This window comes from Mauremys reevesii, linkage group 9 (assembly GCF_016161935.1).
Source record: "Mauremys reevesii isolate NIE-2019 linkage group 9, ASM1616193v1, whole genome shotgun sequence".
In the NCBI taxonomy this organism is placed as follows: domain Eukaryota; kingdom Metazoa; phylum Chordata; order Testudines; family Geoemydidae; genus Mauremys; species Mauremys reevesii.
In genome coordinates, this window is record NC_052631.1 from 44,064,598 (window position 1) to 44,091,179 (window position 26,582).

The following is a 26,582-nucleotide window of genomic DNA, read 5'->3' on the forward strand; positions in this document are numbered from 1 at the left end:
GGAATCAAAAATCAATTCTGATATTCCACAATGGAGAGAGGCATAGGTGGGGCTGGTGCTTCCGGCTCACACAAGGAGCCTGCACCACCAGGTACAGATACCTATCCCCAGCCTCTCTCAATTCACTGGGTTTTGGAACCCATGTCCCTTGTCTAGCAAGTACTATTTAGTTGATAATGAAACCCTTTATCATAAGACAGTTTTGTAGTTCCTCATTTACTTAATCAGGGTGACAACATTTTATTCCTCCTGCCCCAATAACAAAGAAATTGGGGATCCCACAGCTGTGAAAATAACCATCCCAGGCTGCTGTGCGCTATGCTAAGTGGAGTGGGTTTGCCAATGCAAATGCACATTCCTGAAATTCCTTTCCCCACTCCAATGCACATTCTTGAAATTCCTTTGCCCACTCCTCATAATTTACCACCAGATGTCAGGGTAGAGCTCATCCTGACTCTGCTTACATAATTATGAACAGAAAATAAGTGTCCCTCCCTCTCTTCTCACATCCAGCTTCCATGTCCAGTTTGGTAACAGTCCTTGCAGACTGTGATGCTACCAGCATGAAGTACCGGGTGAATTAGTGATGATTTGTGTTATTGTGTTAAATTGGCAGTGTTGGGCCAGTGAGATTGCCGCATAGCTGCCATTTGCACTTGTGGTTTGTTTGGACAGTACACAGGGATAATTTCATTTTGTACTGTAGGGAAAGGTGGAGGGTTGCCTGGCTTTTTCATCTCAGACCTGATGAATTTTTAGAATCATGGAAGAAAAATGCAAAATTGCTAGAAATATATATTTTTTTAATATAGACTGTGGTGACAGGTCCAAAAACGAGGTCATAATTGAAAAGATCAGGTGAGTGGGAGTAAATGGGGAATTCAGACAGAATTATTTAACAGGAAAAGTAATAAACACACAGCACTAGTTAATGGGGAAAGCTATTGAACCACAATATAAAGGAATGTTTGGTTTGGTTTGGGTTTTTTTCAGGTTTTCCAAGGTTGTGGAAATCCCAAAATCAGCACAAAAGCATCCAGTGGAGAGGATAAGAAAAGAAGGGGAAAAGCTGTCACCGACGACAAATCCTCAGGGCTTGGACTGGAGAAGCTAGTAAGTGTCCCTCTGAATTTATAAAACATTTCCCCATTGGAATATTTAAAACTACCTGCTCCAATCGTGGGCTCATCATGTCTGTCCGTGTCATGTGTCGGGATCGTCGCTGACCCGATGGCAGGGTGTTAAACTGAGAGCTGTGAGCACCAACCCTGTTTGGGATCGGGTGGTGTGGTCTGTATAACACAAGCTCAGAGCAAGCCCTTGACTGCACTCTAGCCTTTGGTGCCTTCCCAATAAACCCTTAGATGTGCCTATTAAGTAGAAAAAGTTACTGACCTGTAGCTGTCCCACTGAAGACTCAACTAAGACAGGATTCTGGCTGCTGAGTTTCGGCTTCGTAGCACCAGACTGGTGGGACTCCCCAAACCTGTCAAGAGGTAGCAGAGAGGAGCACAAGCCAGCCAGCCCTTTCCTCCAAAACAGGTAGTTGTGCATCACCCTGCCGAACTTCATCACTGCTCTTAGTTGCTTCGCTCTCTGAAGGTCCAGCCCTTGGTTTTTTAAACATGATCTTGCACTGCCGTTGGTGCTCTGGGGCATCATCTCCTGATGATGATGATGGAGTAGCTCCAATGTTGTCTTCCTGCAGCTTTGCTGCACTGTTGGTCCTTGTCTTTTATTGGACATTTCTGATTCTGTGGGCAACAGGCTGCGATCATCCTCTGTCCTCTCTGACAGGCTGATCCAACGCCTTATTCCCTGCTGTCCCTCAGCTGCTTGTGGCTCAGCTTCTCAGCACTAGATTACTGCACCTGCTCCCTAGCAGCTCCCTGCATCACTCCCAGCCTCCCTGCTAGGCTGCTTTCCCTTGCTCAGACCTCTGCCCTACCAGATCTGCTTCTCCTGCCCAGGCCTCCTGAGTCTGTCTCTATCTGCCCATCAGAATCTGTTACCTGCCCTGCCCACTGCAGCCAGTTCTCAGCCTGCTGCCCACACTCTCACACCATCTCCCTGGGCCCTCATTCCAGGATCACACAATACCCGCTCTTGTTTAAGGAATGGTTTGTGGCCCTGCTGAGCTAATCTCTTCCCTTGTGTCTATTTTAATGGGCGTGGCTAGGAAGGAGCCAGGACATCATTGTGATACATACCTTTAATACCAACTGTGTTATAAAACAGATGAACACAGCAGAACAGTCCTTCACATGTAAATGTTGGCCTCAGCTGGCCAGCTCCTTGGACTGAGGACTATTATTTAAGGTAAAGTTAGTGCTCTTTTCCTGTAAGTGAAAAATCAGCAGTGCTCTCTGTGTGTTATAAAATAAATGAGCTAGAACCATCTAGCTGGACGACCCAGCCTCTGGGGTTTAATAGATGTTTCCTTGGGCCCAGATTCTCCCTCCATCTTACAGGTTTCTGATGCCAAAGGGAAGCTGAGAGATATCAAGGATTACTGGGTTGCCCTTCCAAGCACAATTTGCAATGAGAAAATAACATCCAGCTCGGTGAACGAGGACAAGTGCTGGAACGGAATGGCCAAGGGGAGGTAAGGACGGGGTGTAGAGAAGCAAAGCAAAAAATCTCCATACTAGACCTTAAAGCTGCTACCAGAAAGAGAAGTTAAAGCTAGGTGCAGAAATAAGCTAGTTCTTCCCACATGCCTGCCCCATGAAGCTTTACAGCCTGTGACATAAACTCCATTATAGAGGTAATTTCACTAAAATATGGTTGCCCTCAAGAGCCTCTCCTTCAGTTGCTTCAACCCTAATCCTGTGTCCTCTACTCACTGGGAGTCTCTAAGGTTGCAGTAACTTCCCTGGCCCCAGCTGGGGGCAGTGTGAGGATCAGGATCCATTGAGGGCTGATCAGGGCAGTCAGGAACTTCTTTGCATGAGTTCCTCTGCACCCTCTGAGCGGCTGCACACCACAGCTACGGGCGGATCCCCTTCCCCTTCCTTCTGCCCTGGTTCTGAGCACTCCCAGGGCTAGTCAGCCCAATGCACAGCTTGTTTAGGAGTCTGGCTGTGGCTGCCACACCCCTCATGGGCCTCTCAATCTCAGCCCTAGAACTGGCCCTGCTGTCAACTCCCATCAGTTTAAAGGGCCCAGCCTCAGCCTCTCAGGAACAAGTGCAAAGCTTAACCCTTGTCCAGAGGCAGTATTTGAGAAATGGATGCCTTGAATTTAAAATGTGTTGCTTTCTTCCCACATTTTAGACTTTTAAACATCGAAGCACGTTTGCCATAAAATTACGCACAGAATCTTCACACCCTTTCAAAAGGCATTAAATGCTGTTAGTAGAATGGACAGATTCACTTTGGAAGAAACCCAGAAGCGCTGCTGGGAATTGCAAACATTTACCTAGTTACCCATTTATGCACTGTTCCCTCTTAGACTTCACCCCTTGGAAATTCTGCCACCATAGAAATACATTGTGCCCATGGTTTACACTTAAAACATTGTTTTGGGGCCAGATCCTCAGCTGCTGTAAACATCATAACTCTGTTACCGTCCCCGAGTAGCCTGATCTATGACAGCTGGGAATCTGGGCCTTGGTTTTTAAAATATTTTCAGGCATTGAAATGCCAAAGGTTTGGTTTTTTTTAAGTGCTTGACATTAAGCTGGGAGAAATGCAGCTTTAATGACTAACTAGCCAGCTCCCAGTTGATTGGGTATAAGGGTTTCCCAGCTGCCTTGTCAATCATATCAGGAAGTGAATCCGGTAGTTCCAGTGCAGTCATGGAGTCCGTCATGATGTGTCAATTTCTTAATCTTCCCTGTGGTGATGAACCCCATTCTTGTGTAATGGGCTGGATGTCACGTGGGCTACGCCACTGGTGCCAGCATGGGACCAGATCCTCAGCCTTGCACAGAGTTGACCTAGGCCCTGGGGTGCTGGGACATCCTACCCTTCAGAAGTTGAGACACTCCACAGCAGCTACCCTAGGGCTGACGTAGCCTTAAATAGAGACCCAGGGGGTCATTATATTGCGTGATGTCCCTGGGGTCATTGTCAGCAGTGTGGCTCAGAGTCTGGGATCGCTGGCGCTAAAAGAGTGAGGCTATACTGCCTCAGCTGAAATACCCAAGTCTGTTAGTGCCTAGCTGGTAGCAAGAGGCAGTCTAACCACTAGAGGGAGACAGAGGCACACTGTAAGCTCTGGGTTGCACATACAGTGGCAAATCCGCTGGCCTCCTCCCTACCCATTCCCGCCTCCCTTTGCCCTGCCAACCATGGATCCCCCAGCACAGCTGTGTTCAGTGCCTTGTGTGGGCCACCTGAATCCAGCCCTTTTCTTTCCACTGCGAGGGAGATCTCTGTAGTCAGAGTTGGGAGCTCAGATTGCACCTTACACTAGTGCAGGAGTATGAGCAGAAAGATGAACAAACCTGAAACACGAGGCTGCGATTGGAACACAAGTACAGTAACTCCTCACTTTAAGTTGTCCCGGTTAACATTGTTTCGTTGTTACGTTGCTGATCAATTAGGGAACATGCTCATTTAAAGTTGTGCAATGCTCCACTCTTACGTTGTTTCGCTGCCTGCTTTCTCCACAGCTGGCAGCCTCCCTACCTCCCCCACCACACACACACAGCGCCTCCCACCCGCCGGCAGACCCTGCGGATCAGCGTCTTCCCCCTCCTCCCCCGTTTCCTGCCTGCGGCAATCAGCTGGCTTGCGGTGCTTCGGGGGCAAGAGGGAGGGGGGGAGGAGCGAAGACTCGGCGCGCAGGCTCCCCCTCTCTCCCCTGCCTCCCGAACGCTGCAAGCCAGCTGATTGCCCTGGGCAGGAGGCGGGGGGAGGGGAAGGCTGCACACCCAGTCCTCGCTCCTCCCCCCTGCCTCCTAAACACCGCAAGCCAGCTGAGTGCCCCAGGCGGGGGGGAGGAGGAGTGAGGACTCGGTGTGCAGGCTCCCCCTCCCTCCTCTACCTCCCAACTATAGTACTGTACTGTATGTACCATATGTTTGTAAACACACAGCACGTGCACACTACTCCCCCCCCCCCCCAGCGTAGTATTAAATTGCTTGTTTAAAATGTATATAATGCCTTTTGTCTGGCAAAAAAAATTCCCTGGAACCTAACCCCCCCCCCCCACATTTACATTAATTCTTATGGGGAAATTGGATTCGCTTAACATCGTTTCACTTAAAGACACATTTTTCAGGAACATAACTACAACATTAAGCGAGGAGTTACTGTAAATACAATCATGATACTACCAAGCTGCAAAGCTCTCCCTCTCGTAGATGGTAGATTATCAGTTGTAATGGCAACTGTAATACCAAAAGGAGAATTTACTGTTTGGGGAAAGCAATGTGAACAAATTGATTTCCTGTGTAGGTATTTACCAGAGGTGATGGGAGATGGTCTGGCCAATCAGATTAATAATCCAGAGGTAGAGGTGGACATCACCAAGCCAGATATGACCATTCGTCAGCAAATCATGCAGCTCAAGATCATGACAAACCGACTGCGCAATGCTTACAATGGGAATGATGTGGACTTCCAGGATGCTAGTGAGTACACCAGAAATCCCAAGTAATGGGAAAGGGATGAGGACAGACGGTGAATGTCAAGTGATTTCTGAATGATGGCTGGAGAAATTCCATTAATCCCAGTTCCTGGGAGTGCATGATAAAATGAGAGAGAAGACTAAATGCCCACATGCGTCCTGTGGTGGTATTTTTATTTAGATTGCACAAAAAATGGGTTAATGTTTTCCAAACACTGATGAGGATACAGTCCCTGCCCTACTGCGAGTACAGGGCCTGATTCATAACAACTGCTGGCCCTTGTTATGGAACAGCACGGAGTGTGGGTTTGCATCTGGCCTGTGATACTCCTGCCTCCAAAAGGGCATTAGAATAACGGAATGAGGTGCACTGCTGACAGTACTGTACTGATGCAGGGTAATATAGTCACCATTTGTGTTCTGCAACACCCCACATGCCACCTAAGAGCCTGTATTGGAAAGGATGTTGGCCACAACCCAGGATGTTTAACCTCACCCCGCTCCCAGGAAAGACGATGTGATGTGATCTTTAGCTGTCCCCTGAACAGCTCTTAGGGAGTGAGGAAATCGTTTGATTTGAGCGTCACCTTCCGATCTCTAAGTCATGTATGGTCAGAGCTAAGCACAGCATTCCCTTCAAGACTAGAACCTGCACCCTTTCTGCTAGTGTGTGCACCAGAGATGTGTAAGTCAATGTAAGATCACAAACGATGCAGCAAGCATTGTATGTGCTTCCATTTAGTGCTGGGGTGGCCAAACAAAATGGGGCTATTGCTATGCTAAGGCACAATCTACTGGCAGCTAGGGCTGAAATGTTTTCGATCTCCTGTGGCCATATTTGATCTCCATGTTTGTGTAACCATTAACTCACCTGTGAGGAATTCTTCCCATAGAGTGTTATTCAGCAGCTTGGAATTTAGAACTCCCCTGCCCCCCAGACTGCAACAGAATCAGAATCTTTCTGGACACTTTTTAAATAAATCATAGGACACTGCAGTAAGGAGTCTGCAGCCACCATGAAAATTAGCTGTAATTGTGATGAAAACCCCATACACCATCATTACAATCTAACCCATATTGATCGTGCTCTTCATCTGGGCAAGATAAAAAGGCCACCTGAGAGAAACAGTGTTTTGCAGTCTGTCTTTTTCAGCGTCATTGTAGAAAACCCTTCAGTGTTTAATTTACATAGAGGAAGGTATGATAAAGCTTTAGAGACAGACACAGAGCAGAAGAATGTCTGTGGTTCATTTTAGATTTGCCATCAAAATAATTCTATATAAAGCATAGAAGTCTTAAGAGAAAAATCTGCCTTTTAAACCTTTTTTTTATGAATATGAAGATCTCTCTCGCTAATAAATAAATAAATAAATTTATTAACGTTGAGCCAGGCTTTTCAGTAAAGTAGAAACAAAGACAAGATGTCTGGTGTACATTTTGTGTTTCAGGTGAACATTCACATAGACCCGGGCTTTGCTTTCCTTGCATTGTTCTAAATGACGATATTCAATTATAGTAGCCCATTTAGAACACTTATGTGGTCAGAAAAACCACCACAAACCAGGTCCGACATGTCAAAACCTTAAGCAAGTTGATTTTGTACAGCACAGCTCTGTACAGTGTTTCCACAGGGCCAAATGCTGCCCTGACAGACACACCTGGCAACCCTGCTGAGGGCAAACATATTTGATTGAAAGCTAATCTTGCAACTGTTACCCATCTTTGTCACCTACAGGGTAGAATACTGCAGTATGCTACTTAGAGTTACTCTTTAAGGCCACCCCACAGTCTGCAGCTCCTCCTGAGAAGTGCGGACTGCTGTGAGCAAAGCCTCTTTTCACTTTAAACCAATCTTCGTTATCCACAGCACACTGAATTCATCTCTAAAGATTGAGAGTCTACAACTCACCCTGTACCCAAAATCAGCAGTTATGTTCAGCTGAAGAGACCCATTATAGTTCTGGGGGTCAAACAGTCTAGGACTGGGGCTGGATTAACTCCGGGCCTGAGTCAAAGATTCGTGACATCAACCGGAGTCTTTGTTGCCTTCCAGGAGCTTTGGATCTGATCCGTAAGAGCCCTGTGTATGTCTCGAGTTGACTGCCCTTGGCAGTGCCTCAGAGACGAAGTTTCATGAGTCTCACACTGTGATGTAAGATGTTCTTTCTTAGTTCAGCTTTAAACCAAAAGCTCAGGTATGCTCTCTCTCCATAGCACAAACAGCAGTCTACGGTGGGTGCTCTTGTCATTTTTTAAAATTTTCCAATCAGCCTCTAGCTGCTACAGCAGTGGGCCATTTAAACATCAATGTGAGACCAAGTAGAGAAGGGCCAATGTGCTCTACAACCTTTACCTTGTTTGGCAGGGACCTGACTGACTGACTCAAGCCTTGGCCACAGGTAACAGAGCCAGCTAACCACCTGGCTGCAGGGGCTTGTGAACACTCAATGCCATCCCGTGTTCATTAAAGTACATCTAGTGAAGGAACACAATACAGATATTCCAATATATTCCAGACCATTTACATGACCGATAGAAAGGAAAAACAGTTAGTCAGTCGTAGAATTCATTCCCCTGGGATTCTCCCGCCATCCCGTCTGCTTGACTTTGTAAGCATCTCGAGGCAGTGGTTGTCCTGTGCTGAGCACAAAGTTTGATTTGTCAGTCTCACCCTCAGTTTCTTTCTGTGTGTAGGTGATGACATCAGTGGCTCTGGGAGCGGTGATGGCTGCCCTGATGAAGTCTGCGGCAAAAGACTTTCCAAGAACCCCAGCACCAGGCAGCCAGAAGTACATGCTATTCCTAACCAGTCTGGACGTGGCGTAAAGGGGGGCAGCAGCAAATTTTTGCCTTCCTCCTTGCTAATCTTCCTTTCTGTGGCTGTTATTGCAACGCAGTACTTGCGGCGGTAACTTACTTGCACAGCCATGAAAGAGACTATGGCTGAGGTCTTAACTTTGCCAAAAAAAAACAAACAAAAAAACAAGGACAATATTTAATTCATTTTGGCAAAAAAGAGGGAGAAAAAAAAGGTCTCAATTGTTTGTGATATCTGGCAGTGCTAGAGCTGTTTCATCCTTGTTTGGTCTTTTTTGAATGCTGGGCCCTTCTTTCCGTACCTCATTTTTTATTTTATTGTTTTGCCACAAAGAGCCTCTTTGGGGCCTCAAACAAGCCTTTGCAGATAGGGGGAAAAAAAATGATCTTCAGAGGGTCACGATTTGACTGACTGCAGTGGAATATGCAGTTGATCTAATAGCCAAGGATGCCACTTACCACATTAACATCTAAAGCACGACAGTTTAGAACAGTGCAACTTTTAAAATTAGGACTGACAAGAGCAGCAAGCACTCTGTTCTATTCAGGAGCTATCTCATGGTTTTCTACTGTATTTCTTAAGCAGGCAGAGAGATAATCCTTCACTCATTTTCTTTGATGTACATTTTTCAACTAATTCTTTATGCTAATACAAACTCGATTAGCAATGGAATTCCTTATCCAAGCGTTTGCAACGAAAATGCAACAGTCCTTTCACTTACAAGTACACAGGTTGTTTTGTTTACTAAAATTAGCCATCAGCGGCACTTAATAATGCTCCTAAAGCGAATGGGAGTGAGTTTTAGATTTTGCGTGATATTTGGAAACCACTGAAGTTAGCTATTAATGATGGTCTAATCTAGACCTGCAATCAGTGGTGAGCTGGAGCCGGTTCCCACAGGTTCCCAAGAACCGGTTGCTAAAATTAGACCTCCATGGAGAACCGGTTGTTAAAGGGCCAGGGGGTGGGCAAAGAACTCCGGTCCGCGGGTCAGACCACCCTGTTGCTCCCAGGATTCCCAGCAGGGGAAGCTGAGGCTCCCCGGGCTCTTTGCCCGCTTCCCCCCAGCTGCAGCGTGGCCAGCCGCTGGCACCAGCTGGGCAGCTCAGCTGAGCTCCGGAGTCGTCCTGCTGCCGCTTTTTGAGAGGCCCGGCAAGGTATGTGGGGGGGAGGGGTCCTGCTGCAAGCTCCAGGGCTGGCCAGAGGTGAGGGGAGGGGGCAAGTGGGGCAATTGGCCCTGGGCCCTGCAGGGGCCCCTGGCCCCATGAGGATGTCTCCCCCGGGCCCTGCCCCGCTTCCCCTACCCTGAAGAGCCGCAGCCTGGCTAGCAGCTGGGCAGCTCAGCTGAGCTCCTGAGTCGTTCTGCTGCTTTGAGCTGCCGGCAAGGTAAGGTGGGATGGGGCTGCAAGTTCTAGGGTTGCCGGGGGGCAAGTGGGGCAATTTGTCCCAGGCCCTGCAGGGCCCCCTGGCCCCATGGGTATGTCTCCCCTCACCCCACCCTCTCCCCCCCTTAAATCAGAACTTTTTATAGGGAACCGGTTGTTAAGATTTTGGCAGCTCATCACTGCCTGCAATCCAGTATCACGCTATGCAACACTGAGGTGAAAATATGCAGGGTGAGATTTGTCATTTGAGAGGTTTGTTTCCAACAGGAGACTGAAGCTCTTTGTTAATGGCAAAGACAACAGTAACCTTCTACCAAAGGGATCGTTGCAAATTGCTGTTTTGTGAAGTCTTGCATATTAATACACATAGAGTTATGAGGCCTAAAGCAATAAGTTACAGTATTGGGAGTCAATGGGTTATTACTTACTTCCCTTGGCAGTTTGTGTGCCCAGGAAAATGACTCAGATGTATAATCTGGGCTTTGAGATTCTTTTTAAGTGAATGCCTGCTTCTTCCCCTCCTCCCCGGCCCCCCCCCCCCCCACTTCACCACTGCAGTGACTAAAGCAGAAAACTGTCCAGTGTCTAAGCTACAGCCACACATTGAGTCAGTGGATCATCAGGAATTAAAACCCAGGATGCTTCTAGACTTTCCAGTCCTCTGCTCTAAGCAATGAATGCACAGCCTCCTAATTTTAGCCAGTAATTTTTCGTAGCTTATTACATGAGTGCCAGGAGTGGATTCAACTAAAGGCTTTGTTTTTGTCAACAAACGCTATATATAAATATACACACATACATATCTAGCTGTTAAGGTGTCTGTGTTTACAGAGCTGTGCACTTTGGTTCCCTAGCTGGCTTCGCTCATTTGCAGATACAGTAAACATCGTTTGGAAAAGTATCTTTAGGAAATTTATCTAGAGTAACAACACAGTCCTACTGACTGTTTTTGGCAATGGGGAACCGTGAGTTTGGGCTCTGCTGTTATTAATTTTGTCTAATATTGTGATTTTTATTTTGGGGGGAAAGCATATCTTATGTTTAAGACGTTTATAGGCTTATCAAACTTTTAAACACTTCCATGTCTCTCATTAAGGGGAAAAATGTGTTTTGGTGCATAACAAAAGATTTGGGAAAAGCAGAATTTGATTTATGCTGTCACTGTTTATGGAATGTGCAATTTAAGGTAAGACTGTAGGATCAGAGCACTAGGAATGTTGAGAGATATTGCAAGAAAGCAAGTGTAGTGAAGGCCTCGTTCCCCTGGTTGAGTTTAAATTCCTAGTTTGTTGGGCTACTACCACTGTTTCCTAATCCAGCCACGTAATGGGGGCTGACATTTATACTTCTGTAACGAAACGTGGCCTGTGTTTAGGTTAGTTATGAGTCATTGTCCCACTTTACACCTTGCTTCTGCACAGACAATTTTAGATCATTTTGGTGGTGTATTCCCAGGATGCCACTAGTTCTTAAAGCTTAAACTTGAGCCAGAGGCTTACCTTGCCATTAGATTTAAATTATCTGGCTCTGGATTGAATTGAAGAAAGGTGAGGCTACTGGGCCTATCATAATCTGCGGTGTAATTTCATTCAGGTTTGCCTTTATTGGTCTAGTGTCGTGATTTTTAGCCCATGTTGCCATTACATGTATAAATGAGCCTTCTATTATATAACTCCTAACCCAGTGTCTGAGGGAGAATGGAAAACATTACATGTCAAAAGGGCATTAGAGTAGATTTTTTTAAATGATAAAGACATTTGAGCACCACAGTCAATGTTTTATAAATATTTAGTTGCCTATGGTTGTACGCAATGGAAGAGAAAAAACAATCTCTTTATCATGTAGTTGCAGCCTGTTAGAGCACTGACACACAGTTCATAGCCCTGGGGGACGGTCTTGTTAGGTGCTTTAGCCCAGGGCTTCTCAACCTTTTCCTTTGAGCTCTCTCCCCCACCCACTATAAAGACTCCACAGCGGGTTCTCTGCATATAAACGGCAGAGCCAGTGTTAGAGGGTAGCAAGCAGGGTAACTGCCTGGGGCCCCATGCCACACGCCCTCCTCCCCAAGTTGCTCAGGCTTCAGCCCCAGGTGGTGGGGCTTCTGGGCCCTACTGGTGGGGCTATGGCCTTCTTCCCTGGGCCCCAGCAAGTCCAACGCTGGCCCTGCTCGGTGGACCCCCCTGAAACCTGCTCATAGCCTCCCAGGGGGCCCTGGACCGCTGGTTGAGAACCACTGCTATAGCCCGTGTCAAGGGAGTATGACTCACTTTGGAAGGGGAAGAGGAAAAAGGACCTGGCGATTCTCAGTGTTTTGATAAGTAAAAAATACTTAGGGATGCTGATGGGGTTTGTTCATTTTCATGTTCTTATCTGAATTCTTGAACACCCACATCCCTGCAAAGTGGAGAACCAGAAAAATGGAGTAGTGGATTTACAGGCATCTCTGTCTTTAAACTTGCTCTTCTGTGCCATAATTTGTATGTTTTAACTAAGGGTGGGCTCATTAGTGGCTTTGAGAGCACAGATATTTATCATTTTACAAATGACAAACAACCTATTGTTTTCTGGTGGGCTTGGTAGGGGATAAGGTATAACAAATATCCAACGTACACCTTTGCTTTAAAAAATGCATTTCTTGCTGGAGGATTAAGATTTATTTCACTTATTGGCATAGCTGGCCAGTTATATATTTCTTTCTGTTACCAAGGTACTTGTAACTATCTTGCACTGTTTATCTAAAGTTGAAATATGTTCTTTGAATCCTTGTATAAATAAAAAGGCTGGAGACTTAAATCTATATTTGTTCCCACTGTTACACATCACTATTTTATTTCTTCTGAATTGTATTTTTAAATGTGAGTAGCCCTGCACTCAGTCCTTGGTTTACCCACTATCAACAGTATAGTATGGACATTCTGAGCTTCTCGCCTGCTCAAAAATGTATGGCGGAGAGCAGCCAACTCTAGGTATAGGAGATGCTTAAAAACAAGATTAAATTTATTTGATGACATTTTAAAAAGTTACCATACTAAAGATTGTGTGTGTGTGTGTAGGTGTGAGAGAGAGAGGGAGGGTGTAATAAAGGAGAAAAATCTTAAATAAAAAATTAGATTTACAACTCAATATTTGTAAACATAAGGCACAGTGTTAATTATTTACTACTGCACTCAAGATATTGCTTCTTGAAAAGTTAACAAAGAAAAAAGGCACTCATATCCCAGTAGAGAGGCTTTCTGAATTAAATAATCCACCACCAATGCTCCCTTCAAATGAAATTATGTTGAAATAGGTTTTGTTTTTCTAGATACACAATTCCATTTCCAGAGGTTGGTGAACTTGGTAATGATACTAAGGGGGTGAGCCCCAGACTTCTGGTAATCAGATACTGACAGGAGGAGTGCACGTTCCTGGAGGTTAAACGGCACCTAAAGAATTGCAGGTCCCCCCCATTCCTCCTCACCCTAAACAAAAAAATTAATCAACTTCTTGTCTTTATAAAACTTACCAGTTTACTTGGTATTTACTAAAATCATTGTTACAGGAGTTTAGATTCTATTTTATGTACACAGCTCCAAACAGCTGATATCTGTATTCTGTAAAACTTAATACATATTTATCCATGGTTACTCTACAAGGAACAGTATTTATACAAACTACAATTCACTCATCTCAAAAATATATCTCCTGTAAATCCTCTCTGTATTATTATTTAAAATAACTGCCACTAGCTAGGAAAACAAAAAAAAACATTTTTGTATCCAGTTGTGTAGCTTTTATGAACACACCCCACATTAGCAAATGAGCTATAGGTAGGCCAAACATTGGGGAACTAGCATGCTCAAACTATATACAATCCAAGGGTCAGTATCTGTTCTCAGTTATAGCCATGCATCCCTATGTAAGTCACATGGATGTGAGGAATGATATTCTGGTCCTTATGTACTCTGGCCAACATTTTCAAACATGACACTACAGACAGGCACATAAACAGGGCCTACTTTTCGGAGGTGCTGAGTACCTGGACCACTAGGAGTTGTAGGTGCTCAGCGTCACTAAAAATTAGACACCGAAACCAGAAAATTGCCTCCTTTTCCACGAGGTGACCTCTGTCCCCCATATGAGCAAACATCCCCTAATCCTGCTTCCATTCATGTCAACAGCAAAATGCCCATTGACTTGAACAGGTGTAGGCGCTAAAGTTTTCACCACCCCAATCCTCATCCTATGAGTGGTTGCATGTCCTCAGTTGCCAATAAAATGGAACTGAGGGAGGGTTCAGAGGCGAGAGCAGATGGAACGTTCTCCTTGCTGAGCACGGTAAGCTTTGAGGTTGTGAGACATTTTTCATGCTTTTGGAGCATAATCTGTTTTTCAGAAGGTTTGGTCAGTTGAATAACTAAATCAGTAACAGCCAAGTTGCCCCGCACCAATCACACTGTAATTAACTGGAAATTCAAGCTCGAGGAGAGTGAAATTTTCATGGAGTTGATGAGAGCAGTAATAAAGTCAAATTCCAGATGCTATTTCAGTGGCATGAATAGCTCTTACACAGTCTTACCCCGTACAATAGTTATTTTTATCATCCAGCTCTTTCTTCACATTTCTAACTGTAGAGGCGGCCATACTAATCAGTATTTTAAATGAAAAATGGAGAAGGCCCCTGGAAAATGACTATGGATGGCTAAGTTGTCATCAAAGGCATATCATTAGTAGCCTAGCGCTTCTTATTTGATATAGCACTTACTTATTAGATAAAGGCAAGTTGTGCCAGGTCAACTTATTCAACATGTTCATTTTTTTCTACCGTAGGATTAATTGTAACTATAATTCCCAGTGTAAGGAAGATTTGGGCGCATGTCATCGGCCGCTGCACGTTGTCTGCCTGGACTTGGCTTCTTGTCATCTTTCCTGAAGACATCTCTTCTGCCTCTTCCATCTCTTCCCTCACTTCCCTTTCTGCCAACAGGACTCTGCCTTTCTCTTGAAATGCCCGATTTAGTCTTAAGTTGATGCTTTCCTGTAAAAATAAATAATAGATTGGCCTCTGAAGGAACACTGGTTTCCTTGGAACAGTAAACTGGACACAGTTGCAAGCCTTCAAAATTACTGAGCCTTGACTCAGTTTAACAAGCAACATGGAAGCATGACAAAAACTATATACACCTGCTGGCCTTTAAAGGGATAGTGTAGGGCACTGATGTTTGTATTTTTTCCCCTCCATTACAAGAGTCTCTTAATGTGAAAAGTTACTTGCAAATTGTCAGCATTAACATAAGCTTGCCTGTAATTGCTAGGTAGCTACCTCAACTGCCAACATCACCACATCAAAAACATCACTGTACTTAAAAGGCAAAGTAAAGCACAAAATAACCATGAAATACTCCTAAGCACATAGTTTAGGTTACACACAACACCCAAAAACCAGCCTGCAAGACCTACAGGTAGAGATTTTTTCAAAGTAGTCCAAGAAATTTATTTAGACATGAGATCATTTTAAATGGAAGAGGTGGCTAAAGCCACTAGATGTGGGAAAAGCTCGACCATAAATGGCAGCACATCACGGACTCATGAGATTCTTCAGTTTAGGCTACCATTCATCTTTAATGTGGAAGCTACATTAGCAAGGCAAATCAACCATAGGTTTGAAGACTTGCCAGACAGTGAATCAGAAACGAGGCAGCTGGTTAAGAGAGAGAGTTACTGCACATAAATGATGGCAAAAACCACTGCCTTGCTCTGGTAGTCCCTTTAACGCTGAACTTATGTGTGTGTGAGTTTGTCATAATCGTGCTATTTTTAAAAAAGCAAAACTTTGCACTGATAGTTTGGTCTTGACATACAATAGTAATGCCACTTTTCTCCCTTAGTCCAGTCTTTATGTAAATGTAACAAAAATACAACAGTAACGCTAAAAAGATGGCAAAGCAACCAGAGAGCCCCCCTCCCCAATAAAATATGCTATTATCTCACTTGAAATAGTGTGAGTCCACTATGTTTGAGAGGGCAACAGTTCAGAAGTGGCAGAAATGAGACTCAAAAAAGAACTGATAAACAGCACGACACTTGAGCTTCACCCCAGAAGCTTCCAACTCTCTCAGTTGGCCCAGTTAGCTAAAGCAAGGCATTCAGTTTTTCTCTTCGTGACAACTGAAGCAGGCACAAAGACAGTATCCAAGCACCTGTCCTGGCGTCAATAGATAATGCTTTAAAAAAAAATCCATCTTGAGTCAGACCTGTAACTTAAATCATATTGTTGCACTTGCCTAAGTTATTGGCTAAATAAGTCTGTGTACATCACAGGGGGAAACAAAAGCCACTTCTTCCTGTCCTAATAGCTCAGTAGGACAGGCCATGTGCAAAAAGGAAAGTCAAACAACAAAGATTTGCTAGCACTTTAAGAAGGGGCTGAAAGGGAAATATGACCACTACCATAGTAATAGGATGAAATTTAATAGTGAGAAGTGCAAGGTAATGCATTTAGGGATTAATAACAGGCACTATTGTTATAAGCTGGGGAGGCATCAGTTGGAAGTAACAGAGGAGGAGAAGGACCTTGGAGTATCGGTTGATCACAGGATGACGAAGAGCCGCCAATGTGATATGGCCATGAAAAAGGCTAATGCGGTCTTGGGATGCATCAAGGGAGGTATTTCCAGTAAAGATAAGGAGGTGTTAGTACCGTTATACAAGGCACCGGTGAGGCCTCATCTGGAACACTATGTGCAGTTCTGGTCTCCCGTGTTTAAGAAGGATGAATTCAAACTGGAACAGGTTCAGAGACGGGCTACTAGGATGATACGCGGAATGGAAAAACCTGTCTTATGAAAGGCGACGCAAAGAGCTTGGCTTGTTTAGCCTAACCAAAAGAAGGCTGAGGGGAGATATGATTGCGCTCTATAAATATATCAGAGGAATAAATACCAGGGAGGGAGAGGAATTATTTAAGTTCAGTACCAACGTGGCCATAAGAACAAATGGATAGAAACTGGCTATCGGGAAGTTTAGACTTTAAAATTAGATGAAGGTGTCTAACCATCAGAGGAGTGAAGTTCTGGAACAGCCTTCCAAGGGGAGTAGTGGGGGAAAAAGACATATCTGGCTTCAAGACTAAGCTTGATACGTTTATGGAGGGGAACGTTATAATGGGATACCCTAATTTTGGCAATTAATTCGTCTTTGATTACTAGTGGTAAATAGGCCCAACAGCTTTTAATGGGATGTTAGATGGGGTGGGATCTGAGTTACTGCCGAGAATTCTTTCCTCCGTGTCGGGCTGGTGAGTCTTGCCCACATGCTCAGGGTTTAGCTGATCGCCATATTTGGGGTCGGGAAGGAATTTTCCTTCAGGACAGATTGACAGAAGCCCTGGGGGGTTTTTACCTTCCTCTGCAGCCTGGGGCCCAAGTCACTTGCTAGAGGATTCTCTGCACCTTGAAGTCTCTAAACCATGATTTGAGGACTTCAGACACAGGTTTGATACAGGAGTGGGTGGGTGAGATCCTGTGGCTTGCATTGTGCAGGAGGTCAGACTAGGTGATCATAATGGTCCCTTCTGACCTTAAAGTCTATGAGTCTATTATTCAGTACTGCAGCAAAGAACATGCTGGGCAGTGTTGAGATAGACTTGCTATCACATGTGTCTTGGAATTAAATAGCATTTTTTACTTTCTTTTCTTTAAAAGCAGCTGCAGCAATTTCTCACCCATAACACTCCATGAGCTACAACCAGTTACAGTTGCATGATAATGGCTATTTTAGAAGCTTTCTCTTAGCAAGTAAATAGTCTGCACTAGCACGTGCCTTACTTATTGCGTCTATTAAAAAAATGCTTGCAACTTCCACTAATTTAAACTTTTGAATTATTCTGAAGACTAAAAGCCAATGTGTGAGACTGGTACCACTGAGCTAGTAGCTGGAATGAGATTAAAAGGACCAAAAAGTGTATGCAACAGTTTTTTAATGATGAAAAAGTTGCTAATAGTCAACACTGACTTACCATCAACCTCAGATTGTAGGTTGTCTTGATCAGAGTCCGTTAATGATGAATCACCTTTAGCAGCAATAAAACAAGGTGCAAAGACATTTCAGAATAGTCGCTTGTGAGATTATATTGTGAGTACTTCAAGGGACCAACCACTTCTACTGCACTCTAAGCAGTTTTAAAAAGTTGCTACCAGCCATAAATACCAATACAATTTATTTTATGAACCTTGCTCACAAAGAAATCATTACATTACATGTCCCAATATGCATATACATTTGCAGTTGTACAATAACTTTGACATAAAGCATATGTACAGATTTTCAAATACAGAATAAATTGTAAACACAACACAAGGAACATGTCTTTAAAAAGAAATCTCTGGATAAAGTTAAAAAGGGAGCATGCCAAGTTTTCAGTGATCTACCGCTGAGCAGTGAGTGGCATTGTTGGAATCTGGAATCACCAGATTCCTACTCTTTTTCAATGCAGAAAAAACACAGCCATCTCACAGGAATTCTTGGGGCCGGGGTAAGGATTATGTCTGATGGCACTTCCAGTTTTAACTCATTACTTTGTGGGAAAATCAGAGCTAAGGGGATCTTTAAGAGTCCTTGCAGTCTCCATTGTCTAGAGTGATCTATAGCATGAGGTACTGGTTCATAATCAATTAACTGTATGATTTCTACACTCCAGCCTAGTGAACACTTCTTCCATCTAAAGGAACGTCATCATACGTACGTGCCATTAAGCCATATCACAGCATGTTCAGTTAGCATAACTTCATGACAGGCTCTATACAGCTCCTTCAAAAACAATTAAAGTGATCCTCCAGGTTGGCTCTGCTCATGGATCTGGTTATGACATATGGAGCCTTTCATCTACAAGTCACCATATGAAATATAGCCAAGTTAGGCATGACTGAAAAATTGCTCCCATCAACAGAGGGTTGTTGGCTTGTGTGAAATGTGTTTGTAGTCTCAGTCCAGTCCATACGGAACAAGTCAGCTCTCCACAAACCACAGCTGAACCTTGTACAAATTGGAACCCTTCAAGGACAGTCTTTCAGTAGCGATCAAACGCTGACGGGGTTCAGAGACTCTCTCACTTTCACAGCGACTATCCATACAGTACCGCTCTTGCGGACAAGCTGAATGTAGTCTCCAGGACTCTACCTTTAGCATTTTTCATGGCAGAATAAAACCTTCAAAAAGAAACACCTACAATAGTCAGCACTATACTCTGACTAGGCGCAGCAAATACATTAAAAAAGCATCTGCCGAAAGCCAGCTTTGCAACATGCACCCCACACGTGCCATTTCAATGGTTTGGAAATACTAGAATTTGGCAAAGACACTGCTCCAAAGATGTGCCAAAGTCCTCAGGTATGTATAAAATACATACGGCAGATTGTGTTGGGAGCAAGTGTTTTCTTAGTCCTCCGCTCTTTTCCAAAGAGCCTGTATTACTCTTGTTCTGCTTTTGAAGGCCACCATGGTACCAGTCCAGCATTTTGTCTTCACAGTCTGATGGCTACTCCCTGCATGTCTAACTCTTATAGCCGATACCATTATTTATCAATATAGTGATTCCCACTGGAAGCTAACTAATAACATTGGCCTTTGATGCCAGGCCCTCAACTTTTTTTTGCTAAGCACACAATTTTCCATCACTTTTAATTAGACATTTTTCTTCAACTTCCCATTTGTGTTTCAACATTTTGGTTACATAAGTAAAGGTCAAGTGGCAGGTCTCTAGATGGGTCTTGCTGTTCTGAGAAGATGAGGTGAATAGCAGCATTTTACAATAGAGCTATCACAGCTCACCACGGCAGTCACAAGACCTCTCTCAGCCAATCTGGAGCTTTTCCCTTGCAACAACTCAGCAAGTGAATATATTCAGAGTACTAATATCATAAAGTACTTCTGCTGAGCTCAATCTTGATTGCTCCTAACCCAAGCTTAAATTTTTGTTTTCAAAATGATAAGCAGCTATTATGAAAAGGAGGACATCTGGGATTTGTAGAAGTGGTTTGGGATGGCTAATGCCAGAATTTCTTAGCTTTTGAAGGAATATGATTTAGGAGAATTTTTCCATCACTGACATTCCAGTTATAATGTAGCACTCATATGTAGTTTCTTGGCTCAAGGAACAGCTTGGACTGAAGGCTCATCATCCTGAAAGTTTTAGCAGACGTCTTAGATTTTTGTTACTTATAAAGCAGAAGGTCTATGTTTTTTCCAACAGAATCCTCCAACACAGCTACATGTACTGGAGTCAACACAATGGTAACTTCACCGCTGTTTACTGCCTGGATATTAGTTAATCATATCTCAGGTGTAGTCTCAACACTTCATTTTTCTGATCATGCTGCTGTCATATTTCTTAAGACGTAAACGAGATCCATGAGGTTGAATATGGCTTCTTTGTTGTTGCTTTTTCGTCTTTATTATTAATTCACATGGGAAGGAAAAAGTTCATTTGCATTAAATGGTCACTATTACTGTCACAGGAGAGGTTGCCCATCTCAGCAGAAGTCCTTCCCACTGTCCTGACTTGTTTGCTGTGATCAATATGCAACAGTAGGTTGGTCAGCATGATGAAGGAGCCAAAAAAATGACCATATTCTAGCAAGGTCAGCATCACCCTGGTTGGTCAAGAACTTAGTTTTCTTGTAGTCAAGGTCTTATTGGAAAACTTTAGTATCTTTTTGTTTAATGCGTTGTATTGATTTTCAACTAGCGCCTACCACATTATTTGATAGTTTTTATTGCCATCTAGTGGTTTGGGGTGTGTACTGCAACTAGTGTTCTTTCCCGTATTTCCTCCTTCTCCCACACGCACTGAAGCAGTAGCAGTAATGATAAAGCATTTGATACATTTCCATACTTCCTTTATCCCCAGGGTTTCTAAAACACATGTACATTTTATATATAGCACAGGCATATACAACCAAGTATATACAACAAAAGAAATGTAGCTGCCATCTGTAGAATGAAATACAGAAACAGTACAAGCAATGTAACAACAGCTTAAAGATCGGATCTGAAGAACACCATCATATCCTGTTAAAAAAGCAGAAGGGATTGACTGCAAGTAAACAAAACGTAATAATCCATATTGTAATTTGGCTGGACAAGGTTAAACCTCGCTTGTGAAAAATCCAAGGGATCTTTAGAGGCTACAAGTGACAGTGTGCACTTTTTCCATTTTGTTAGTCTCTGACAGCACAGACCTAGCATTTTCCCAAGCCACAGGTTTAATATAGATCCAGAGGGAAGAGTCGTGTACTGAGTTGCCACTAAAATGTAGTTCAGTCATAGAATGGCAGCACCATTTTATATATGTGCCTTCATGTTCGAGAGATTTCTCATTCACTCAAATATATGAGCATCTGGCCTAGTGATAGCAAGTCTGCCTTTTTGTACTGCTTCATTATGCAAGTCTCCTACAGATGTGTAGAACATTTTTCTTGTATCAGCGTGTATATTTTTTATAGTTATTATACAAATAGTGCAGATTACAAGGGCTGAAGTGAGAGGCAGGGTATTTGTGATTCAGTGGACCAAGAAGAGGATTTCACAGTCTGTTCATTTTTAATTGCATAAAGGTCAGCAAAAGGTTATTTCTGTGCTGAAAGGCCCATATTAACCTGGTTTATTGGGCACCTGAGGCACAGAAATCTGTGCTCACTGTAACTTAACTTTTATTTCTGCTTTGCCGTTCACCTTTAAAAAGTCTCCTAGGCTGAAATCATTGATAATGCTACTATACCAAGCTTCTTACATCTAACCGTTTTAATAAGTATGAGCCCACTCAAGGTCAACTGATACATTCACTTAAACTTGTTGCTATGAATTTCATCTTGCCTTAGTGTTTAACTAACATACATTTAATAACATACCATAAAAACAGGCCATACACTTCAGCAACATATTTCAACGTACATGTCCCACATGCCTTGCTTTCCCTGCACTCTATGGGGTATCATCAATCAGACTTACCTGGAGCTCCTAAGCACTCGCGCTTGTGACGCTCATTCCAGGCTTTGACTTTACAAGCCTTGCTGCAAGTGAAGATCTCGTAACAGCGTGTGCAAAGAGTGAGTCGAATCCCTATAGCCCGCCCACACTGGTAGCAGTATTTAAAGAAGGGCTGCCTGGAACAGAAATAGCATGAGGAGGGCCATCAGGAGAGTTCATGTTTATTATTTTGTTTTTCGTGGCTTTGCCAACATATTCACACTTTACATAGCAAAGGAAATCAAAATGTCTCACAATACTGGAGTAAATATCTGCCCTCATCCACTAAGGTAACCAAGAGGAGTGAGGCACTGTGGTGGATCACTGTGCTTATGTTGCTATCTAGGGAACAAATGAACACAAGCAGCAATGCAAAGTTAAGTGTATCAAAAGGCAACAGGCCCAAGCCTGCCCCATACTGAAGCCCCCTCATTTGCCAATTCATTGTGCACACCAGCCAGCTCCTTACACGGGCTCACTCTCCAGTACTAAATGTAGGAGTGAGTGTCTATGCAAGATTAAATCTGGCAGGTCACAAATACAAGTAGTCAGATTTCGAGAAGGTTTGTAAAAACCTCATTAGTACTGAGAAACACAACACAGCCACTGCTGGAGCACACTGCTTGCACCACAACAACTCTCCATCAGTTTAGGACAAGATGTGAAGAATGTTCTATCCCAGGGCGGGCAAACTTTTTGGCCTAAGGGCCGCATTGGGTTTCGGAAATTGTATGGCAGGCCGGTTAGGGGAGACTGTACCTCCCTAAACAGCCAGGCGTGGCCTGGCCTCTGCCCCCTATCCGACCTCCCCCACTTCTCACCCCCTGACAGCACCCCCCCCAGGACTCCTGCCCTATACAACCCTCCCTGATGGCTCCCCCAGGACCACTGCCCCATCCAACCCCCCCCTTCTCCCTGTCCCATGACTGCCCCCCATCACCTCATCCAACCCCCCTCTCCTTCCTGACCGCCCCCTGGGACTCCTGTCCGCATTCAAGCCCCCTGTTCCCTGCCCTCTGACCGCCCTGCTCCCTATCCACAACCCCACCCCCAACCACCACCCCGAACTCCCCCGCTCCCTGCCCCCTTACCGCACTGCCTGGTGCACCGGTGGCTGGTGGCGCTACAGCCACGCCACCTGGCTGAAGCCAGCCACGTACCGTGCAGCACAGAGCACCGGGTCTGGCCAGGCTCTGCAGCTGCACTGACCCAGGAGCTCACAGCCCCTCTGCCCAGAGCACTGCACCGGCGGCAGGATGAGCTGAGGCTCCAGGGGAGGGGAACAGCAGGGGAGGGGCCGGGGGCATAGCAGGAGCTATGGGGCTGGGTAGGAGGGTCCCATGGGCCGGATGTGGCCTGTGGTCTGTAGTTTGCCCACCTCTGTTCTATCCCATTGATGCAGCAGGACGTATTTAGATAGGCAGAATGTACTTACCCCCATTGCAATGTGGCCTAGGCACTAGAAAGAAATGTCCCTGTACCTTTTAAAAGCATCTTGGGATCTTTAAGAACCACAAGTGGTCAGGACCTCTGCTCATCTCATCCCAAAGATCCCCTCCCACTCATCACCTAATCTCACACCAGTACAGAGGGCTGAGCCCCATGCTGCATTACTGGTTCAGTATCCAGGGGCGGCTCTAGGCATTTTGCCCCAAGCACGGCAGGCAGGCTGCCTTTGGCGGCTTGCCTGCGGAGGGTCCGCTGGTCCTGCGGCTTCAGTGGACCCTCCGCAGCAGGAGGTCCGCCTAAGCCGCGGGACCAGCGGACCCTCTGCAGGCAAGCTGCCAAAGGCAGCCTGCCTGCCGCCCTCGCAGCGACCAGCAGAGCGCCCCCCCCCTCGCGGCTTGCCGCCCCAAGCACAAGCTTGGCGTGCTGGGGCCTGGAGCCACCCCTGTCAGTATGGACCCAGACAAAAAAGCACTGCCTACTGACTCTCCACCCAGGGGTCCACTAACTCTTTACAGCACTGATTTCCTTGACAGTATTTGGATGTCTCACGCTGCTTAGCTTGTGAGATTTGACAAGATAAAAGAGGGTTACCTTTTCCGTAACTGGTGTTCTTCAAGATGTATTGCTCATGTCTATTCCACAGTAGGTGTGCATGCTCGCCGCATGCACTGGTGCCAGAAGTTTTTCCCCTAGCAGTACCCATAGGGGAACACCCCAGCAACCCCTGGAGTGGCACCTCCATGGCACTGTATAAGGGGCGCTGCGCACTCTCCCCACCCTGAGTTCCTTCTTGCCAGACAACTCCGACAGAGGGGAAAGAGGGCAGGATGTGGAATAGACACGAGCAACACATCTCGAAGAACACCAGTTACAGAAAAGGTAACTGTCTTTTCTTCTGCGAGTGATTGCTCATGTGTATTCCTCAATAGGTGATTCCAAGCTATATCTGCTGGAGGTGGGAAGGAGTTCACAAATTCTTGGGACAGAGCACTGCCCTGCTGAACCCGGCGTCCTCCCTGGTGTGGGAGACGATCACATAGTGCGAGGTGACCGTGTGAACTGAAGACCACGTAGCAGCCCTACAAATGTCCTGGATGGGGACGTGGGCCAAAAAGGCAGCTGACAAGGCTTGCACCCAAGTCGAGTGCCCCTTCACAATAGATGGCGGAAGGATTCCTGCCAGGTCATAACAGGTACGGACACACAAAGTGATCCAGTTGGAGAGCCACTGAGTGGAGATCGGCCAACCTTTCATGCGCGCATCCAAGGAGATGAACAGTTGCGAGAACTTTCTGAACAGCTTAGTCCGCTCCAGATAGAAAGCCAGTGCCTGTCTCATATCCAGCGTGTGGAGACGGCGCTCCTCATTGGACGTGTGTGGCTTAGGGCAGAGGACCGGTAGAAAAATGTCCTGACCCATGTGATAGGCGGAGACCACCTTCGGGAGGAATGAAGGGTGTGGGCGAAGCTGAACTTTATCCTTATGAAACACCATGTATGGGGGCTCGGAGGTCAGGGCCCTGAGCTCCGAGACCTGCCTGGCCAACATGATCGCAACCAGGAAGGCCACCTTCCATGATAGGTGTGACCAGGAGCACATGGCTAGTGGCTCAAACAGGGGCCGTGTGAGATGGGCCAACACCAGGTTTAGGTCCCACTGCGGGACTGGGGGGCCTAATATACAGGAAGAGATGACCCTTAAGGAATCGGCCAGTCATAGCGTGGGAGAATACCGTGTGGCCCTGCACCGGTGGATGGAAGGCCGATATGGCCGCCAGGTGCACCTTGACTGACAAGGGCGCCACGATCAGGGCGGCCACCGGGGAAACGCCCCACTCGTCTGCCCATCTGGAAAACCAAGACCACTTCGCCAAGTAGGCTCAGTGCATGGAGGGCCGCCTGCTTTCTAGGAGGACGCGTTGAACCCCTTCTGAGCATGTCCTTTCCTCCCTACCTAACCACTGAGCAGCCACGCTGTGAGCTGGAGTGCAGCTAGGTTGGGGTGGAGGAGGCAGCTCTGGTCCTGTGAGAGCAGGTCCGGGTGGGACGGCAATGGCCACAGCGGGGTGACCGCCAGGCCCATGAGGTTCCCATACCAATGCTGCCTGGGCCATGCCGGGGCAATCAGAAAGACCCAGGCCTTGTCCATCTTCATCTTTTCCAGGACCTTGCCAATCAGCGGGAATTGGGGAAAGGCATAGAGAAACTGGCCTGACCAGGACAGGAGGAAGGCATCGGCTTCACGCAGCGCACAGTCAACAGGTTGTGAAGGCTAGGACTCTAACAGTGTTTAAAAGAGAACTGGATAAATTCATGGTGGTGAAGTCCATAAATGGCTATTAGCCAGGATGGGTAAGGAATGGTGTCCCTAGCCTCTGTTTGTCAGAGGATGGAGATGGACGGCAGGAGAGAGATCACTTGATAATTGCCTGTTAGGTACACTCCCTCTGGGGCACCTGGCATTGGCCACTGTCAGTAGACGGGATACTGGACTAGATGGATCTTTGGTCTGACTCGGTACGGCCATTCTTATGTTCTTATCCCAGCCCCACCCAGAGCAGAACCAGGGACAGCAACGGTTCTGCCTAGTTGCAAACAGGTTCACCTGGGGAGTTCCCCACACTCGGAAAAGTCGGTGCACCACCTCTAGGTGGAGAGATCACTTGTGCTGAGAGAAATTCCTGCTCAAGAGATCCTCCCGCATGTTCCAGGCGCCCAGCAGGTGGAAGGCCTGTAGGCAGATGTCGTGAGCTATACAAAAATCCCACAGCCTGAGGGCTTCGCAGCAGAGGGCAGAGGATTGGGCCCCATCTTGCCGATTGATGTAGAACATCGAGACCGTGTTGTCCGTGAGGACCCTGACCACCCAGCCCTCTAGGTGCGAGCGGAAGACCATGCATGCCAGCCGTACCTCCCTGAGCTCCTTGACATTTATGTGGAGGGTCAGATCCTGAGACGACCACAGACCCTGAACATTCCCCACATGGGCCCCCCATCCCAGGTCCAATGCATCGGACACCATTTCCAGCGACAGGGCCCTGCCCATGAATGGGACCCCTTGAAGCATGTTTCTCAGGGAGGACCACCACCGTAGGGAGGCGATCACTGGTTCGGGTACCATGAGGACTTTGTCCATCCTGTCCCTGGCCTGGGAGAACTCTGAGGCCAACCAGAGCTGGAGGGGCCTCATCCCAAGCCTGGCGTGACGGACCACATATGTGCACGCTGAGATATGACCCAAGAACTGGAGGCACGCTCTGGCTGTTGTCACAGGAAACCTTGTCACCGTGTCGATGAGCCCATTCAGGGTCTCGAACCTGTCCGGTGGGAAGGAGACTCTGGCCAACGAG

The 26,582-nt window shown here is 45.9% G+C and overlaps 2 protein-coding genes across 8 annotated transcripts in view; one reads left to right on the plus strand and one right to left on the minus strand.

Annotated features, from left to right (window-relative positions):
- GPC1 (glypican 1) overlaps window positions 1–8,626 on the plus strand; it is a 303,663-nt gene extending 295,037 nt beyond the window's left edge. For both annotated transcript variants that reach the window (XM_039487900.1, XM_039487901.1), the window contains exons 6-9: window positions 994–1,113; window positions 2,472–2,605; window positions 5,406–5,581; window positions 8,272–8,626. In XM_039487900.1, coding sequence (XP_039343834.1) covers window positions 994–1,113; window positions 2,472–2,605; window positions 5,406–5,581; window positions 8,272–8,489 — 648 coding nt within the window. In that variant the 3' untranslated portion in view covers window positions 8,490–8,626. The remainder of the gene's footprint in view (window positions 1–993; window positions 1,114–2,471; window positions 2,606–5,405; window positions 5,582–8,271) is intronic.
- Window positions 8,627–12,683: 4,057 nt separating this feature from the next.
- The window catches only part of ANKMY1 (ankyrin repeat and MYND domain containing 1), a 94,511-nt gene continuing 80,612 nt past the window's right edge, over window positions 12,684–26,582 (minus strand). For 4 of the 6 annotated variants that reach the window (XM_039487896.1, XM_039487895.1, XM_039487893.1 and 1 more), the window contains 3 exons: window positions 21,766–21,920; window positions 17,777–17,830; window positions 12,684–14,797 (listed from right to left, as the gene is read on the minus strand). In XM_039487896.1, coding sequence (XP_039343830.1) covers window positions 14,592–14,797; window positions 17,777–17,830; window positions 21,766–21,920 — 415 coding nt within the window. In that variant the 3' untranslated portion in view covers window positions 12,684–14,591. Of the gene's footprint in view, window positions 14,798–17,776; window positions 17,831–18,116; window positions 20,671–21,765; window positions 21,921–26,582 lie in introns of those variants that run through there. The other 2 variants (XM_039487897.1, XM_039487898.1) reach the window with 2 other exon arrangements.